This window comes from Nesoenas mayeri (genome assembly GCF_963082525.1).
Source record: "Nesoenas mayeri genome assembly, chromosome: 14".
NCBI lineage: Eukaryota > Metazoa > Chordata > Aves > Columbiformes > Columbidae > Nesoenas > Nesoenas mayeri.
Window position 1 is genome coordinate 7,353,306 of NC_137556.1, and position 18,414 is coordinate 7,371,719.

At 55.3% G+C, this 18,414-nt stretch overlaps 1 protein-coding gene across 1 annotated transcript; it reads left to right on the top strand.

Moving 5' to 3' along the window:
• Positions 1-10,585: 10,585 nt before the first annotated feature.
• Positions 10,586-16,523, top strand: LOC308045665 (zinc-binding protein A33-like; the record flags this gene model as incomplete). The annotated part of the gene is given in 8 exon segments (XM_080353096.1): positions 10,586-10,606; positions 10,608-10,728; positions 11,302-11,576; positions 12,104-12,199; positions 13,860-14,093; positions 14,469-14,488; positions 15,201-15,316; positions 15,420-16,523. Coding segments are annotated over 8 exon segments (1,428 nt in total). The 3' UTR covers positions 15,965-16,523.
• Positions 16,524-18,414: the final 1,891 nt, after the last annotated feature.

Genomic DNA, 18,414 nt, shown 5'->3' on the forward strand with positions numbered 1-18,414 from the left:
TGTGGGAGTCTTGTGTCTTTGTTTTCCCTGAGGCTGTTGATGTAGCTGCTCTGGAGAGCATGGAGGGGAGCGGGACATGACAAACACGCTTGAAAGGGGCCATTGCTGTGTCCCAGCAATCCACAGGGAGAGGCAAGGCACAGCTAATGGGATGTGAGTGGTGTGTGCTATTCCACGTGTTCCCAGTGGATGGATACTCCTCTCTAGGCTCCTCAGCCTTGGATGGTTGATTTCTGCTCAAGAGAAAGATTTTTTTCCACCTTTCTCTTCTGGCTTAAGATTTTTCCGCCCATTCCCCACAGTACTTTGCTACAGCTCCCCACTTTTCTCTTCCTTGGGCTGGAGTAAGGTGCCTGGGGAAAAGGCAGTGACTGACAAGAGAGAAACTCGCTGCAGCCTGAAGCTGTGAACCTTCATCAGGGCCAGTCATTTTTGGCACATGGTATTTGCTGGATGACAGCAAATGCAAACCCTTAAATTGTGGATCAGTCAGTGCAAGTCCCCAAGACCGTCCTTTCCCACGGTCTCAAGGGTCCAGCAGAGAGGTCAGCACCAAAACCCACGATGCTCCCAAGCATCAGCTCACCTCTTCGACCAGATAACTTAGCCAAAGAGACCTTGTGCGTGGCAGAACAGGCAGAGCCCGTGAAGTGAGAGCTGCCCATGATCCATGGTGATGCATGCAGATACAAATCATCCCCCTGCAAGTGATCCATCTGCGACATGGAGCAGTGCCGGACGGGAAGGTCGAGCTCTCAACACGCCTGTCACTCCAGCTGGCAGCCGCGGAGCTGAAGTTTGGCCCCCGCTCCCTCTGCACCCTCCAGCTCCCTCTCCGGGATCCAGGCTCTTCTCCCAGCACCAGAGATGCGGGCTGCCTGCCAGCCTGCCTCATCTCACCCAGCTGCAGCAGAACCACTGCCGGCAGCGAGCACAGGCAGCATAGCCCCGATGCTGCCCTGCCCCCGGCTTCTCGGCAGCGAAGGGGCCCCCAGGTGTGCTGTGGCAGAGCCTCTCTCTTCTTGGTGGGTCGAGAGGAGCAGTTGTGGCAGAGCCTGTCTGGAAGCATGAACACCAAGGTGCAAAGAGACCTCCTCATGCAGCTATTAACAGCAGATCCCAAAGCAGCTGAGGGTCTTCCCAGCCTCAATCCGCAACTACAGCCCAAAGTACAAAGATGGGGAAATACAAGGATGGTCCCTTGCACGATCCCAAGGTGTCAAAGGCTCCACAGCCCCAAACAGAGGTGCCAGGACCTCAAACCCTGAGATATTTGCACACACAAGGTACACACAAACACCTGCACAGGTGTGCTGGTAGCCTCGTGTCCTTTCCAACACAATGGGATCGTTCAAAGGACCTTTCCAGCCCAAAAGCCTTTCCCAGTGGTTGGGTTTTGATTAGGCAAAAGCGAATCTGCTCATCTGCTCTTCTGAGTATACAACAATGGATTTTATGCTCCAGGGAGCAAAAATGATGTCAAAAGGCCAAGAAGTGGGGCAGAGGGCTGCCTTTTCATCAGCCCATGATCTGCTCTGCCTCAGAACGCAGGCAGATCCTCGGTCAGAACACTTTGCAGCTGTAAACCATACTCTGTAGCTCAACTTCTGTCATAAAGAAAGGCATATTATCTGATTGTTCCCTGGGAGAAATCTCTAAGAAATCTGTTACCAAGGCTTCCAGATGCTCCAGTTCATCCTGCTTCATCTGGAGCAGCAACACTCACGTACTTTAAAAAGCAGCTTTTCATTTTTCAAACATCTGTTTAATTCCACCTGCGTGTAACCAAAATATTTCCACTGCTCCTTCCTGTGGTGTCAAGCCTGTGTTTTGCTGAGCAGCTTCAGGAGCACCAGCATGTTGTGGTAACATGAAAGCCCCTTTTCCATTTGAGCCCTGGAGTTCACGGATGCCATGGATTTGGGAGGCTGTGATGCATTTGGGAACTAAATTAGCCACAAAGCTGCTCAAAGGTGGGAGGGAGGATGCAAAGCTGGCTGCACCCTCTCTGAATGTAAAAGCAGGTTCTCATTTCGTAACTGCTTTTTGTCCCAATATGAGCATTTCTGGAATTAGTGGAGGAGCAGAGATAGCATCAGCAACAAGGTTTTGCTGAAATACCTGAGCAATCTGGTACTGCAATGAAAGGCATGGGAGAAGCAGGAGGAGACCCTGGAACTGCCGCAGCTCTGCTCTCCTTCGGGGCAGACAGGAGAAGGGGACACTGAGGGTGTCTTCAGGACAAGGATCAGTGAGCCAGGAATGAGGAGATCATATGGAAAGAGATTACTGGGGTTTGTGTGCTGGAGAGGACACACATCACCGAGCTTCAGCTCCTGGCAGAGCGGTGAGCAGATAGGGACAGTTGAAGCAAACCCACAGGGCTCATTTGATTAAGTTGATTAGTGCCGAGGAGGGTTTACCCTTTCTGCTCCTTTCCTACCACCGGATCTCGCTCCAACATGCAAAATTCCCTTGATAATCCTCACATCAGGGCAGAAGGACTCGGGAGCTCAGCAGGGTCCCTCCAGGCAGACACCAGCAGCTCTGACCCCAGAGCCAGCCCCTGCATTCAGCTGCCATTTCTGTCAGTCACTGCACTCAAAGCTTTGCTAATTTATTAGAGGGTTGTTGCTTGCTGTTTGTGTACCGAGCCAGCTAGAAAACAGCTTCTGTGAAAGAGGATAACTGCAGTCAGATAAGCTCTTCAGAGCCAGGACCGCAAATATATGATACATTGTACACCAGGAGTTGTCCAGATAAACTAGAAATCTGGCTGAATTTTTGGGTAGGAGTGTGCTTCCCCGTTTGTCACAGACTCCCTGCCTGCCTTTGGGCAAATCCTTTGATGTATCTCAATTCCCTGTACGTAAAAGAGGTGATAAAAATGCTTCACCTCGGCACACGCGCAGTGGACGACGTGCGCTACGGGGGACTGGCTGCTGGGATGCGCAGTCCCTGCTGCGACAGCTGAGGGATGACGCTTCTGCCCTGTGGGATTGCTTCCTACGTTGCCCATCTCATTTAGGTAGCGTGTTCTGCAAGCAGGGTCTTGTTGTCCCAGGATGGAGATGCCTGCTTCATATTCCCATGACGAAGTTACAAATCTGTGGTCAGTCTCATTGCTCCTGAGATGACAAACGGTGCTGTAAATGTTGGGTTGTGACAACAGGAGCAGGCATGGCTGGATGGGCTGATGGCAGCTCCAGCTTGAACTGTACCTAAGTGTCAAGACTGAAGGAGATGCAGGTGCTTGCAAAAAACTCAGAGCATGGCGTGTTTTTCACGGGCTTGATGCTGCCAAAAGGCACCAGGTTGCCAGGACTGAGCCCTGATGCTCAGCTCCACCACAGAAGCAGCAGGATCATGTTTGCTGGTTCATTACCTTGCTCCATCTTGCCCAGTCCTGCAGGGACCCACTTGAGCTGTCAGCAAGGAGCAGCTCATCCACGCCGTGCTCAGCTCTGCGGTGCTGGGCTGGCGGCAGTGTTAGTGCACACCGGTGCTACCGGGGTGGGAGGGTCAGATCCACTCCTGATAGAAACCCAGGCGTTTGGCTGGGAATCCATTTGGCTCCATGTTCCCCAGAAATGTGACTCAGAAACCACCGTGTGACACTGAGAGAGGGGTATGTCACCAAGTCCTCCAGGAGAAAGAGCGGCGTCCCCAGGGTACAAGCGGAGCATGCACAAGCCAAGCAGAGACAGTGCTGGAAAGCACAAAGCCTTATAAAGGCAGCGCTCTGGGTTTGTCCTTTCAGCTCTTCCAGGCGACAAAAAGGACGGCTCACAACCCTAATTAACTGGAACATGCTAATACCACTGAGCTTCCCTGGCCAGCAAATTTGGCACGAGGCATGTGGGACACTTTCCAAACAACTGCTCATGGGAGCATGTGCCTGCAATTTATTATTCGATGAGCAGCATTTCCACTCAGACTCCACTGAAGAGCTCAGACCAGACACGTAAGGGAGGTGAGTCTGGAGCCTGCAAATCCACTTCAAAAGCCATTTCATGCTGGAAGGAGAAGAGGCTTATTTATCCCCAGGCATTAAATGTATTTAAGGTCCCAAGGGAAATACAGCATCACCTCTGTGAGCGTCCAGGGCTTCCAAATGCTGCCACATGTCATGCTAAACTTCCCAGGGGGAAAAACACGTTCCTTCAGGGTGACATTTGCTCTGGGCTGAAGATGCACAGCCTCCCATGGCACCCTTGTTTGAGGACCAGAGTGGTGTGCATTGTCATTTTGCAGATCGAAGTGGAGGAGCACAGCCAGCCTTGGTAGCCGGACAGAGGGGCAAGGTGGTAGGGGCCACAGTGCCGTGTCTCTGGGGTGGGTTATTCCCTGTTTTGACAGCTGTCCTGGGCAAGGCCGTGTCCTGGCTTATTCCCCTGGAAAAGGAGGGAGAAAGAGCCTGCCTGGCTTCTATTACAGATAAAACAGTCTATGAACTTTGAACGGGGAGCAAAGAGCAGGGCTCTGAAAAAGATCCATTCATCCCCGTGGTAAGATCCTCCCTCTCGGTGTTCACCGTGCTGTCAAAACTGGAGGGAGAAAGTGCAGCCTCCCGAAAGCCACCGCCTGGCCCTGACCTCAGCTTCAGCCTGGCTGGCTCCTGCAGTGGCCCCGGGGCCGCTCAGGGCAGCTCCAGCACAGGGCTTGGGCGGCAGCAAGCTGCCCAACCGAGACTGTCACAGCCTCACCAGTACAGACACGGGAACGGGCCAGAAGATCTGCGCAGTATTCCCAGGACTGTGCTGGTTTGACCATCTGTCCTTTCCCCTGTTTTGGGACCAGAGGATTCCTCCTCCTGGACTCCTCCCCATCAATAGCATCTTGTCCCTCTGTCTGTCCTCCTCGGCCGCCTGACCCTCATCCTCAGCATCGCCTGCGGCCATCGGCTGCATGGCCGGGCATGGCACCATGTGCTTACAGGGGGCACGTCTCTCCCTGCTCCCTTCCCATCACATCCTTTGCAAACTCGTTGTTATGGTGACAGCTCCAGAAGGAAAATGTTTTTGAGTATCTTTCAGATTTTTTAACAAAGATATAGCAACTTTAATTCTTCTCCTTAAAGGAGATGGTTATTTCACTCAATGGCAATGGAATTTCTCTAGTTTTGTTTCTGGTGACCACTTTGGTAATGCTCAGGCTCCAGATTTCACTGCATGACAGTATGAAAGGGGAAAGGCAGAGCCAAGTGCAAAGAGCTGCTTTTAAATCCTGCTGAGGTTATAGGAGGTGGCTGAGCTGCAGCGGTTGTGAGTCTCAGTTTCTCCAGAATGAGTGAGATTTTGGAGCACATCTGCATCTTTCTATGATAGCAGAGCCCAAGGAAAATAGCAAGGGACAAGATTTTTGCCCAGTGACCTGTGCTTTGCAGAAAATGCTGCACTGAGAGATTTTGTTCTTCTTGCAGGGTCTTCTACAGAAACACCCCCTGACTTTTGAGGGTAGATGAATCCTCTCCGTCTGCACTGAATAGGCTGAAGATTTTCACATGTGACATTTGAGGGTGCTGCAGAAAACTGGGGTCTGCGGGCATCTTTAATGCAAGTAATAAACACAGCAAACAGCCTCAGACCAGCCAGGTGAAAGCAATCTGAGCATGTGATGTGGCCACAGGGCTGGATTTCACAGTTACTGTGTCCTGACCAGGGAATATGGATGATAACCCACAAAAGACTCAAGCAGCTTGAGCAGCCAAGCTTATCCAGCCCGGTTTTGTAGACTGAGCTCATGAAGACCATTCCCACATCCCTACCGTACAGAGCTGAGGTCAGAAACCTCAAAAAAACCCAAAATCCACATAATTCAGGCCCTGCAGAGGCAGCTTGGCACACCTATGAAAGCTTTGCAGCCTCACCATGAACCAGGCATCCAAGTGCAGCAGAGCAGCATCACAGCGCATCCTTCACCTGGGGACCAGGTAACGGGCTGGCTGGGGAGACAAATCATGATGCATCGCATCGTGGGGAAGGCTGAGAGGACAAAGCTGTTTTGACCAAGCCTTGTGCTCTGTGTGTAATATCAGAGCGGTTTCATGCATCACTCACAATGAACAGGCAAACAAGCGGCAGCCAGAAATGTTAATATTTGCAGAAATCTCCTGGTTTTGGTGCCTGGGTGTGGGGATCTGAAGGAGGCTGGTGGAATGCAAACGTGGATTCCTGGCTGCCTGCGTGGATAGCATGGGGAATCTCACATCCTGCCGTGTCAGACCACCTGGCAGCGCAGCTCGTGATGGGTTACACGAGGAGTCCTGGGGAGGGAGACAGTGCTGAGAAGTTCAGCAGCCATGTGGATCTGATCTCTAGGAAATGAGCGATTTGAGCATCCCTGAGAAAAAAACAAAAGCCGTGATTAAAGCAGTGTTGCTCCTCCTGAGCCTGCTCCAGGACCTGTTTCCTATAGGGAATCACCCATTCCTATAGGGCTGTGGGTTAAACCCTCTCACAATGCTGGTGCTCCCAGAGCCATGCAGCACTCACAGAACCCCAGTCCCATTGTGCAAACCCCCATGTAGTAGGAGCTGGATTTGTCCAAGCTGGTCCCCAACCCTTCTCCAAAAGCTCCTGCACACAGGAGGTACAAGGTGACACAAACCTTTAGACCACTGGCCTTACTTGACCTGGGTCCTTTCATGTTTGGGTTGGTTTGAACCTGCTCAACACCTCTCACCATCTCTACCTGGTTCTCATCTGAACCGTGCTTGCTGGTTCACAGGAGTACTTGAGACCAGCTGGATGCTTTCTGAGCACAAGGCTCTGGCCTAAGCAAAACAGCACTGTCATTTGGGCCTGGGAAGAAAATATTGGCAAATAATGGCATTCCTTTTGGTCACCCTCCTCCTCCAGTTATTTATGTGAAGATATCATATCTCAGAGCATTGCTTCATTTCCTGCTCACTTTTCTAACCGAGACTTTTAAATCATGTCCCTACAGCTGAGGTCATGGAGGGATGTGTAATGTTCATTAACGGTGATCCAGCTGTTACCTTGATTCACCTCATCCCTTCTTCTTTCACTTTTTTCCTTTCTATTTGCTGTTTTCCCTTCCCATTTCTTCCTGCCTTCTGGTCTCAGTGCAGGAGAGAGCAGGCAGGAGCCCACCGAAGCGGAGTCTCCTGGGTTGCAAGATGCTTTTGTGGATGTCAGGAGATTTTCACCATGCTCCCACCCCATCAGGGATGCCATGGGCAGTGGGAAGGGCTCCAGGCTGCCCCATCCTCACCCCCATGGAGCCCTTCCCCTGAGGCTTGTCTGGGGCAGCATGTGGAAAAGACCAGATTTACTTCAGCTCAGTGCCTGAAATGTAGAAATAAGGACTGCTGAAGCGTTCCAGGGCAAGGACAGAGGATAGGACTGATAGCACTGATAAGTCTTTTGACTGTGTTTAAAACAAACTCCCACACATGGGCTTTCAAACCCCAGAGGGCAGCTGAGCTGGGAACTGCCAAGTGCTGCTGCTCTTTGTTCCCTTACAGCCACACCAAAACCACCATCTCGGCCAGATGTCCGTGTGTGGAGGACCCTCTGCCTCCAGGTTTCCAGTCTGCAGGGAAGGGGTTGGTGGGTGCAGGGGGGCCCAGACCAGAGTCACCCACAGAGAGGCTGCCCAGCACCTCCCTGTTGCGGGACCCCAGTGCTCCAGCCCCAATTTACCCCTCTGCCCCACAACCACGCACCCCTCAGGCAGAGCCGTGCGGGATCGAGAGGAATCGAGTCCTCAGGACAAAGGGGAAAAGGGAAATCAAAGTGCAAAGCTCCTCAAGCCCTGTTGAGCTTTTCTGTCTGTGTTTGGAGAGCTGACACAAGGGACTGATACTGTGGATCAGCAGTTTCTGCCCCTTCCACTTGTGTATCACTGGGAGCCCAGTGAAACCCTCCGGACCACGGCGCTCCCCTTTTCATCCCCCTCTTTCTGTAAGGCCAAACCATGCCTCTGACACCCGTCTCCAAGAATACGTGATTACTGCAGGGGGTGGAGAACCACAAAGAGGTTTGGAGCCAATCCATGAGCTTTCATCCAGACCCTTCCTGATCCACGTTATCCTTCATCTCCCCAGTGCATAATCAGGCTCTCCAAAACACGGCGTTCTCAGGTCCCAGCCCAGAGCTTGGAGCCTCCCAAGAGGAACATGCTAAAAAAAGAAAGAAAAACATTAGATTGCCAACTGAAGCGAGTGCTGAAAGGAGGGAGATGCCAGGAGCACTTAAACAAGAATTCCAGACCAGGAGACGCTCGGGCGCGTGTTTTCAATCCGCAGATGGGAGATGTGTTCATTGGGAAATGGCTGCCACTCGCTGTTAGCTTGAGACCTCGTAGCTGATGTCCCAGAAAGTTAAATGGCCATGACAAGGACATCCCTGCTTGTATTAGAACTTTCTGCTGGGATTTATGGATTTGTGCAGTGCATGGCAAAATGGTGCCGCTCCTCCTTTGGCTCCCAAACCTGTGTTTGCAGCTCAAATCTGCAAAGATAAGTAATTTTTCATGGTCCTGTTGGCAGCAAGGAGAGTTACTGGGGAGAGTATCATTTGCTGGGGAAAACTGAGTCAAGACACCAGTGGTTCTGGACTCCCTTGGGTGCCACCCAGGTGACAGTGCCGTGCCCTGGCACAGAGCACCACTCCTGTGAGAGCAGCGTCCGCAGCCCCGTGCCAGCCCAGAGCCAGCGTGTCCGCTGCTGCAGCCCCAGCCCAGCGCTGCAGCAGGGGATGCTCCAGCTGCTCACACTGCACAGAACGCCCAGGACCAAGGTCCTGCTGCGACTAAGGGGAGCTGACTGGGGAGCTCACCATCAGCTGAACAATCCCAAATTCTGCTGTTTAAGGGTGAAGCTTCAGTTATCTGGCTATAGAGGGACTCACCTTCTGCAAACAACAGGCCTGCAGCTGTCTCTACATGCATGGAGGTGCCGGCTGGGGGATGTCACCTCCCTGGGCTCTGTCACCAGCCCCATGGGGAGGCATGAGCTCTCCAAACACAGCACAGATGCTGATTCACAAGGACATCTCCCAGCACTGATAGCTTGAGCTGCTGGGGGAACATAACCTTCCACAGCACATTCCAGATCTCTACTGAAAAGCAATTATTGGTGCTTTTACCTCTGTGCGGAGCCACACCAATAATGGACCATGGCGCTGCAAGCTGCAACAGGCCAGGAAGCTGCACCCTGGCTCACACCGCGCTGCGCATCCTGGGCTGGGCACCTTGTCTGCTGCTATGTGTGTGTCTATGCATAGTCTATAATTGCCTCCTGGAGAAACGGTGGCAAAGCCAGGAGATCAGAGGCTGGACACGGATGATGAAGCTATTTCCCTCTCGAAAGGATGCACCGAGGAAGATGATTCATCTCCCATCCAAAATCCGCCAGTTCAAAGGCAGCTATTTCTCGGGGATTGCCGGTGCGTGGCAGAAGGATGACACGTAAGAGCAGCCGCTGTCCCACTGCGCGGGCGCTCCCTGCTGCACAGCGGCTGCTGCATGGGCTGGCACCCACCACTGCTCCCGGCAACCCCGGCCCGTTCAAACAGGGACATCCAGCCGACTGGGAGCACAAAACTCTGTAATTGTGGGGAATGAGGTTTTGCTGCATCAAGTCACAGCTAAGGGGAGATTGTTCGTTTATCCCCGGATCCCTGTGTCATCCCTCGGTCCTGGTGCCACCGTCCTAGTGACGTTCCCAGGACGACTGCACTGAGTTGTGCAGTGGAGAGGGGAAAAGGGCGGCAACAGGAGCAGGTTCAGCTTGTTGGAAACACTTCCTGCCCAGCGAGTGCTTCTTGTCCCCAGTGCCTGGTGAGGGCAGGGGCTGAGCACCCCTGTCCTACTGCCACCACGGGAACTAGAGCAGGAGGGTGCAGAAAAGCAGAAGCAAGAGGAGGGCAGTAGATGGACAGTGCCTGGCACATTGCTCTTCTGCAGGGGTTAGGAGGTAGATGGCAACTCTTGCTTGTCCCTATGCCTCCCCTCCTGTCAGTTTTATTTATCATCCAGTATTGAAAGCTCTTGCGATTTTTCCCACATGTTCACCGGTGTTTGCGACTTCCCACGACATCTCAGGGTCCACCATGTGACCAGATAAGGATGAAAATCCTTCTTTCTTCTGCTAACAACCCTGCAGCCCTTGTGATGAACTGGACAAAACCTGAAGCTCTGACCCTGAAGCACTGGTCTGATTCGCTCTCTGAAGGTGTGGTGACCCGCAGAGCTGGCTCAGCTCCTGCAAGCATCAGACCTCTGGGGAAGGAAAACTGGGGAACAGCGAGGAACGTATTTCACTGGGCACATTCCCAGGCTGCCGTTGCTGAATGCAGCAGCGGGCCAGTGCAGGAGCCGAGCAGTACAGGGACGGTGCCGTGCCGTGCAGTGCAAGGTAGCGCAGTGTCACGCAATGCTGTGCAGCGCGGTGCCGTGCGGTGCCACGCAACTCCACGCAACTCCACGCAACTCCACGCAACTCCACGCAACTCCACGCAACTCCACGCAACTCCACGCCCACCGCACCAGGCTGCCCCCCGGGCGGCGCGCGAAGCCCCGCCAAGCGCCTGCGCCCGCGCACACATGACCCCATCACATGCCGGAGCCCCGCCCAGTCCCCCGGCCGCAGCTTCCGTCCAATGAGAGGACGGGCGGGCCGTGCATCCACGCTGCGATTGGTCGAGGCGGGCGTCAATCCGAGGGCGGGGCGGAGGCTCACAGGGGGCCCCGAGCGGCGCGGTGCGTGTCCGGTGGCGCGGGGGCGGTACTGGGGGGATCGAGGGGGCCGGCGGGACCCCCGGGGTGGTCGGGGCTGTGCCCAGGGCTGCGCGGTGCAGGTCCGGGTGCGCAGCTCAAGGCTCGGGGGGTGCAGCGGGCTCTCCCCAGCGCGGGGCTGGGGCCCCTTGCAGCCGGGGGGCTGCAGCACACGGTGCCGCCGGGCCTGGGGTGCAGCCCAAGGCTCCCCGGGCTGCGGGGCGGCCGTGTTCTGCCCTGGGGCCCTGTCAGGGACACGCGGCCGGGCCCTGCTGAACGCTGACTAGTTTCGCTGAAGCGATGTGAAACCGAAAGTTGTTTGCAAAGGGACTGACCCTTTGCCGGAGCTTCCCCGCGCTTCCCAGCGTTTGGGGTTTTCCAGGGCCGGCACCTGGGCAGCTCCTGTGCCGCCTGCCCGTGCTCCCGTGACCGGACCGTGCCCTGGAGCGCCCAGCAGAGCCCGGTATGAGCAGGGTGGAGGTCTGCCCCAGCCGGGAGGGGAAGGGCCTTGGGGATGGGGGTGGCAGGAAACTCAGTGTGGGACCGGTGTGCCAGCAGGTATGGCCGGCAGGAGCCAGGACCGGAGCCTGCGGGAGGAGCTGACATGTGCCATCTGCTGCGACCTCTTCAGGGAGCCCGTCATGCTGGACTGCATGCACCACTTCTGCAAGGCCTGCATCCAGGGCTACTGGGACAGCTGCACCCGCGTCCCCTCCTGCCCCCAGTGCCGCCGCGAGTTCCCTGGCCGGGCGTTCCGCACCCACTACCTGCTGTCAGGGCTGGTGGAGAAGGTGCGGCGCTGCAGCTCTCAGGAGCACCGGCAAAAGATGCAGGTGAGAGGCTTCTGGCTGGAGGAGAAGGAGCTGTGAGCTGTGTGAGCCCTGTGCAGCCAGCGCAAGCCCAGCAACCACTCCTCCCGCAGCCCTGCGTGTGCTTCACCTGACCCCCCTGCAATGGCATCTGCGTCTCTTCCTGATTCATTCCCTCTCCCTGTTTCCTTCCAGGTGTCTGCCTTTTGCACACTTTCTTTTCTGGCATTTGTTTCCCCACACAACCAGGAGCGAGGGCTGCTTGTGCTGGGTGCGCTGTGTGAGGTGCCAGTTAACAGCATGCAGGGGTCAAACCTTCTGCAAAGATACACGGGGCTGGAGATCCCAGTCTCAAAAATAGATTTGTTTCATTTTGCGCACACAAATATAGTTCTCAAGCCTGTGCATCGGGTGCATTCTTCTCCTTACTGCCTTTATAAGAAATCCTGTTGCAGCCACCCTCTAATGCTGGCTTCAGGAATTGGGGTTGCTCCTGCATCACAGCAGATTAGTGGAGTGGTTTCCTCACCTTCTTTTCCTCATTCCTGCAGAAGCACCTGGAAGATGCTTTGCAAGCTCGTCAAAAGGAGATGGAGAACTTCTTACAGAGGAAGCATACGGTGCAGGAAGATATCTGTGGCCTGACGGTAATGCCCTGTGATAGCCACTTTTTGTACAGCATCAGGGTTGATATTCATAAAGGATCTGTGTATCACTTCAGCTGAGATTTAGCTCAGCTTCCTGTAAAAATCTAGACTAATGGCTATGTAGGGATCTGAACAAACTCCTCCACATGTGTGCCAAAGCCCATCACTACTGAATATTCAGCGGATGTTTTGAGAGGGGCATTAGGCACTTCTTTATGCAGTGTTTACAAGGTGTGTTGATGCAGCAGAGCTGGGACAGGGTGAGTGGCAAGAGCTGCCAGCTGAGGAGCCTGTTGTGGCCCCACAGCACTGTCACTGTGGGAGAGGGTTAATTCTTGGAAGCTCTGGAGGGGTGGCAGCAAAGCTGCAGGAGCTGGGTGAGCAGCAGCGTTGGTGCTGCAGGGAGCAGTGGCTTTGTCACTAGGGCTGTGTTTGGACTCACTGTGAAGCTCTGGGATGATCTGAGGAGCCCGAGTGCTCTTGAGTGGCAGCGCTGCCTGCTAGTCACTGAATGAAGCAAGAACAGCCACAGGCTGGCTACGCTTCCTTCTTGAGTCACGTAGAAGTATTAAAAGCCAAGGAAGGCTTTAAGGAAAACACAAGTAGTTCAGAGGCGAGACAAAACTGATGGGAACCTGCCTTCTGACCGGCGTCTCTGATCCCCCCTGCCTGTGCTGCCAGATTTGGAATAGAATTTTGAGGTTAATGAAAAAGAGTTAGCAAACATGCACATGCATCTGATGTCCCATTGCAGTGGAAGAACTGACTAAGAGGTGTTTCAAGAGCACAGGAGCGAACTGCTAGTCTGAAGGAGGCGGCCGTGCGCATCTTCTGGGGTTGTGGTGTGTCAGCACCTGCTAGAGCCAACGGGGCTGGGGTGACGTGCTGGCTGGTGAAGCTTCAGATGGACTCTGGGGGAGATGAGTTTCCTGCTGGTACAAAGGGATGTGCGTTTCAGGAAGCGCTTCTCAAGAAAACAAGGAGGGCCAAGGTTGTGCTTTGGTATTAAAAGCTTAAAGACTGAGAAAATAAAACGTCATTGGCTGTCTCTTGTAAACAGGCAGGACGGCAGTGGGGGCACCACAAGGTTGGCTGGCCGACCAAACAACTGGAAAAAAGTGGCCCTGAAAAGAGCTGAATGGGATTTTATCAGCCTTAAGTAAAGAGATAAGTTTGTGCAGCTCCCCCATCTCTCCCATACAAACAGGAACCCTGAGAGACGGAGGCGTCAAAGAAAAAGAGCAAGTTACCAGTGTCAGGCAGCTCTGCCTGGGGTCTGGCACAATGTGAAATAAATCCTGACTAACCTGAACAGCTGAGTCTGCGGCTCCAGAAAAGTACAAGAGCTCCAGTCATGCACACAAGCAAATTCCTGGTGGTGTGGGAGAGGGCTCTGGGCTCCTGCTGTGACTGTGCAGGGATTTCTAGTTAAGGTGACCAAGCCATCGGTAGAGCTTCCCCCCTCTGCCCCCCCCCACTTTGGCTCTGCAGCCTTGAAAGTTGTCCTTGTGTCCTGTTCTCCATACAAAAAATTGTGAGTATGTGTGAGACTCTCCAGTTGCCAGAGCTCTGTAAGCAGAGTAATGGGCCCAGCCATCCTGTGCACCTACTTGTGTGTTTTAACTGCTAGACTCATCTTCTGCCTTTTCCTTCTGCTCAGAAGGTGTCTGGGGAGCTGAACTTAAAGATCCGGGCAGAGTTTGCCCGCCTTCATCAGATCCTGGAGGAGGAGGAGAGAGCTGTGCTGGCAGAGCTGGGCGAAAAGGAAGAGCAGTCGCTGGCACGGCTGCACGGGGACGTCCTCCGGCTGGAGGAGGGGATGGCGGTGCTCCAGAGGGACATGGAGCGCATAGAGCAGACCCTGAGCAAGATGGAAGAAGTGTCGTTGCTGGAGGTGAGCATCCTTGGCTGACCCTGGAAGGAGACTGAGGGGTGTTTCAGGATGTGGGATGGGGAGGGTCCTAAATGACAGCACCAGACTATACCTGGAAGTCACTCTTACTGCCAGCACTGTGGATTATCTGCACTTGGAGTCTGGAGGCTTTAGCCACAAGGGTTGTGGTGGGTCTCAGAGCCTTCCTCCTCTGCAGCCCTTGTGAAATTGCCTTGGCTGCAGTCCCCAGGCAGCTTCCCCCAGGGTGGGGGTTCCTGGCAGGTTGGTTTCCTGTCTCAGTGCTTCGTGACAGCAGGAGGCAGGACAGGGAGCTTATTTGTGCAGCTGCATGAATTACAGATAGTGACTGCTAATTCTCTCTGCTCCTCACTGCAGGTGGAGAGCCTGGATATCAGGTACGTGTCTGGCATGAAAGAAGTTGATTCCCTTTTCAGGAGCTTATCTCTGTCCCTGGCTGGGACCACATGGGAGAGGGATCTTACCTCAAGTTTTAAAAGCATGACAAATGGCTCAGTGAGCTGCTGGCGCTGTGAGAGGTGTGGGCTGGTCCCCAGCACGTGTTGGATGCTGTCCCCAGGGAGCACATGTGTCGAGATGGCCGGGCTGCAAGAGCAGGTGGAGGAGACATGCTGGTTTGGGAGGGGTGCAAGAGTCATGTGTACTGCAAGCAGGAGCAAGGCTGATGCCACAGACTTTGGGTGCTTTGTCTTCTCCCTGCCCTTTCTTGGCTTCTTGCAACTTATGGGCCTACAAAACTGACCCTGAGGTGCTGGTTTGTCTGAGGCTGCAAGTAGCTGAGGGTCAGAGCTGCCACAGGGGAGCATGTCCCTGTCCCTGCCTCCCTGGGGGCTGCAGTGGGGTGCAGGCCTGGCCTGTTCACCCATGGGGGGAGTCCTGTTGGGGTGTGCTGTGTGAGTCACTTCTCTATGAACAGTGCCGCTGGATCTGTCTCATTCCGCAACACCTCTGTCCCGAGCTGCTTGCACTGGGGGTAGCACCACATCAGTGAGAGCAAGCAGCCATTGGAGAGATTTACCAAATCCATCGCATGCAGCAGTGTGCTGCAGTCCTGACCGTGCTCTTCCCGCGCTGCTCTCTCTGCCCCAGGCCCTTGGTGCGTGTTGAGACCCAGCCTGCCTTCAACCTGGAGCACTACAGGGACAGCCACAGCGGCCCCTTGCAGTACATCTTCTGGAGAAGGATGCTGCGGTCCATCTGTCCCGGTGAGCAGATCTGTGTGAGGGATGGATGTGCTGGATGGTGGCCGGGGGTGCTCTGCAGAGGGAAGATACAACCAGTAAAATGCCATGCTCGGTATCTCCACAGCTCCTGCCCCACTCACCTTCGACCCTGAGTCAGCCCACCCCAACTTGGTCTTCTCCAGAGACCTGACGGCAGTGACAGAGAGGAATCGAGCCCAGCCTGTCCCCAGCAGCCCCCGGCGCTTCCTCCAGTGCGTCAACGTCCTGGGCGCACAGACCTTCAACAGCGGCCGGCACTACTGGGAGGTCTGGGTGGGCAGGAAAACCAAGTGGGACCTGGGGGTGGCCGCTGAGTCTGTGGACCGGGCAGCGAAGGTCAAGCTGTGCCCGGAGAACGGCTACTGGACACTTCGCCTGCGGAACAGGACGGAGTACTGGGCCACCACCACCCCATGGGTGCGCCTGACTCCCCGCCGCCCGCCTTGGAAAGTTGGGGTCTTGCTGGACTGCCAGGAGGGCACTGTCACCTTCTTTGATGCTGGGGACATGTCCCACCTCTTCACCTTCCACCAGGTCTCTGCGGAGAGATACTGCCCCTTCTTTAGCACCTGCTTCAGTGACGGGAGGGTTAACGTGGAGCCCATGCGCCTCTGCCACCTGGCCCTGTGAGGGGTGGGGGAAGCGGGGTGCATTGGGATACCTGTCCCTCCCTCAGGGGGCTCCCTGGGTGTGTGCTGGAGGCCAGTTCTGCACATGTGGACCTGGTGGGTGTTGGAGGAACTGTTCTGGTTTCAGTTTTGGGAGGGAGGAGAGGGATGAATCTCTTCCCAGCTCCCATCTGCCCTCTTTTCTCTGTCCCATGGGCTGTGGTCGCTGCACTGCATCGCTGGAGGTGCCTGGCACCCCTTGAAGAGCAGCCTTCCACGGCTGAGTATTGCATGGTTCTGTGACCACAGTGGAGGCGGCTGTGGGCTCTTTGCACCTCCTGTTCCTCCTCGTTCCCACCCATACACCCTGTGGAGGAGGACAGCTGACCCTGAGCACCGTCAGGTGCTTCTTGACACTTGACTCTGTCTCCCCACAGTGGGCTTTCTCTGCTCAGATTGCTTCTTGGGGACAGGCTCTGCGCCCAGGCCAGCGGCAGAGGGAGCTCGGTGCACGGCTCAGGACCCACCGCAGCCCAGGGACTGCAGCGCTGTTTCCCCTATGCTTAATCACCATTAAAGCTCATTAGAAAGACCACTGCCTGCTGGACCTGCTCGTGGCTTGTGGGCTGGGTGGCATCTACTGTGCTGGGGTGTAGCACAGCCGGGGGGCACAGAGCAGCCCTCCCAACCCCTGCTCCAGCCCTGGCCACCTTCTCCCTGCGCTTTCACTCAGCCCATCCCTTGGAGCGTTCCCTGCACATCTTGCTGTGGCTCTTGGGCTTTTGCATTTTACCCCTGTGTCAGGCTGTTTGGCAACAAGGTGAGGCTGAGGGGGATTGTCTTGAGCCACCTTCTGCGTTTTAAGATTCAGTCTCCTCTGCCCTGCTTGGCTCTTAAGGATTTGTGTATGTGAAAAATGCCAAGTCCTGTTTCTGGACAATTTCACGAAAGCTTTGGCAGCCTGTGCTGCCAGAAGCAGGCAGTGCCAGCACAGCTCTTTGTCCATTAGCCCCCTGGCAGCACCCTCCCTGCAGGAGGGCAGCTTGGGGCTCCTGGGGGACCAAATGGAGTGGATTAGGCTGCTGTGGGTCATGCCGGGGGTGCTGGCAACATTCCCCAGCTTGCTTGGACTAACTTTTGAGCCCGGAGGTGCTGGGGTGGGTTGGGGCTGGGCTGGTGGGGGCCATGTGTGGGAGGGAGGATGGCAGTGCTGGGGTGGATGGGATCGTTGTGTTTATTCCACTCAAGTCCACTCCAGGGTCAAGGCAGAGGCTGGAGATACCCTGATCTTGCGTAGCCCCCGGTGCTGGCTGGAACCTGTGTATTCCATCTATGGAGGCTCAGCTCTCTGGGCCTTGGAAAGGGCCAGGCACAAGGGCTTTCCAGCTGCCACAGCCGGGCACGGGAACACTTACAAAGCAAGTCCTTTACTGGTCATACCCCTCCACAGTGGGGACAGGACCGGGCACCTTGTCCTCCCACGGGTCCATGAAGGACGTTCCCCCTTAGGGTGTCAGCACCACTGCAGCATGCCAGAGCTGGGCTTTGCTTTACCACCCAGTTTTGGGGTTGTGAAATGCCTGTGCCAGGGCAGGAGAGGACTTTGGGGTCAGCCGGAGGGGAGGATGGTCCTCAGTTGGGCTTTAGCTGATGAGTTCTGCCCCCTCCCTGCTGAGCCCCTGGGCCAGACTTGGCCTCCTCAGCCACCTCCTGCCGTGTCCTCTCGCTGCGCCCCAGCCTCCCTGAAATAAAGAGTGCAGAAAAAAGAGCTGTTGGCTTGGAAAAGCTGCTGTGAGAAGGGCTGTAACCCCCTGCCAGGGCTGGCAGCCTCTGCGGGAAGGTCAGGCTGGTTTGATCACTGCAGGGGGGGCTGAAATCCATCGCCTCCCTGACCTGCCCTGAAACCACAGGCAAATAAGGCTGGGCAGCAGCAGGCAGCTGTCCCCGAGGTGTGATGGGGAGCGGATCTGCCAGGTGCTGGCACACAGTGAGCATGGCCAAGCTCCAGCACTGCCGTGTGCCGCGGGGGCCGCTGCAGCGGCACGGGCTGCTGGCGTTTTGCTGCCGCGCGTGCCAGTGCCATTGCCACCACCTCCTACACCTTCTCCTTGCCAAAGGCAGAGCTGGAGAGTGATGAAATCTGCTTATCCCAAATCCCTAGGCTGAGCAAGCTTGCGAGGAAGCGCGTCCTTCCTCCTCCTCCTCACCAGGCTGTGTGGGGTGGCTGTGGCGTGCCGTTCCCAGGCAGAGCCACAATTTGGGGTATAGTGTCCTCACCTGGCCCTGTCTGCGGGAAGGACTGTGGCAGGAAGGCTGGGGCAGCAGAGTCCCTGCCCGCAGCGTGTACGGCAGCTCCTGCGAGTGGGGAAAAAGTTGCTCTGAGGTGCTGTACATGCAGCGTTAGGTGGGCAAGGAAATACCACTGCTGTTAAATGCTGTCTGGAAAACGCGTTTCACTAATAAATGCAGACT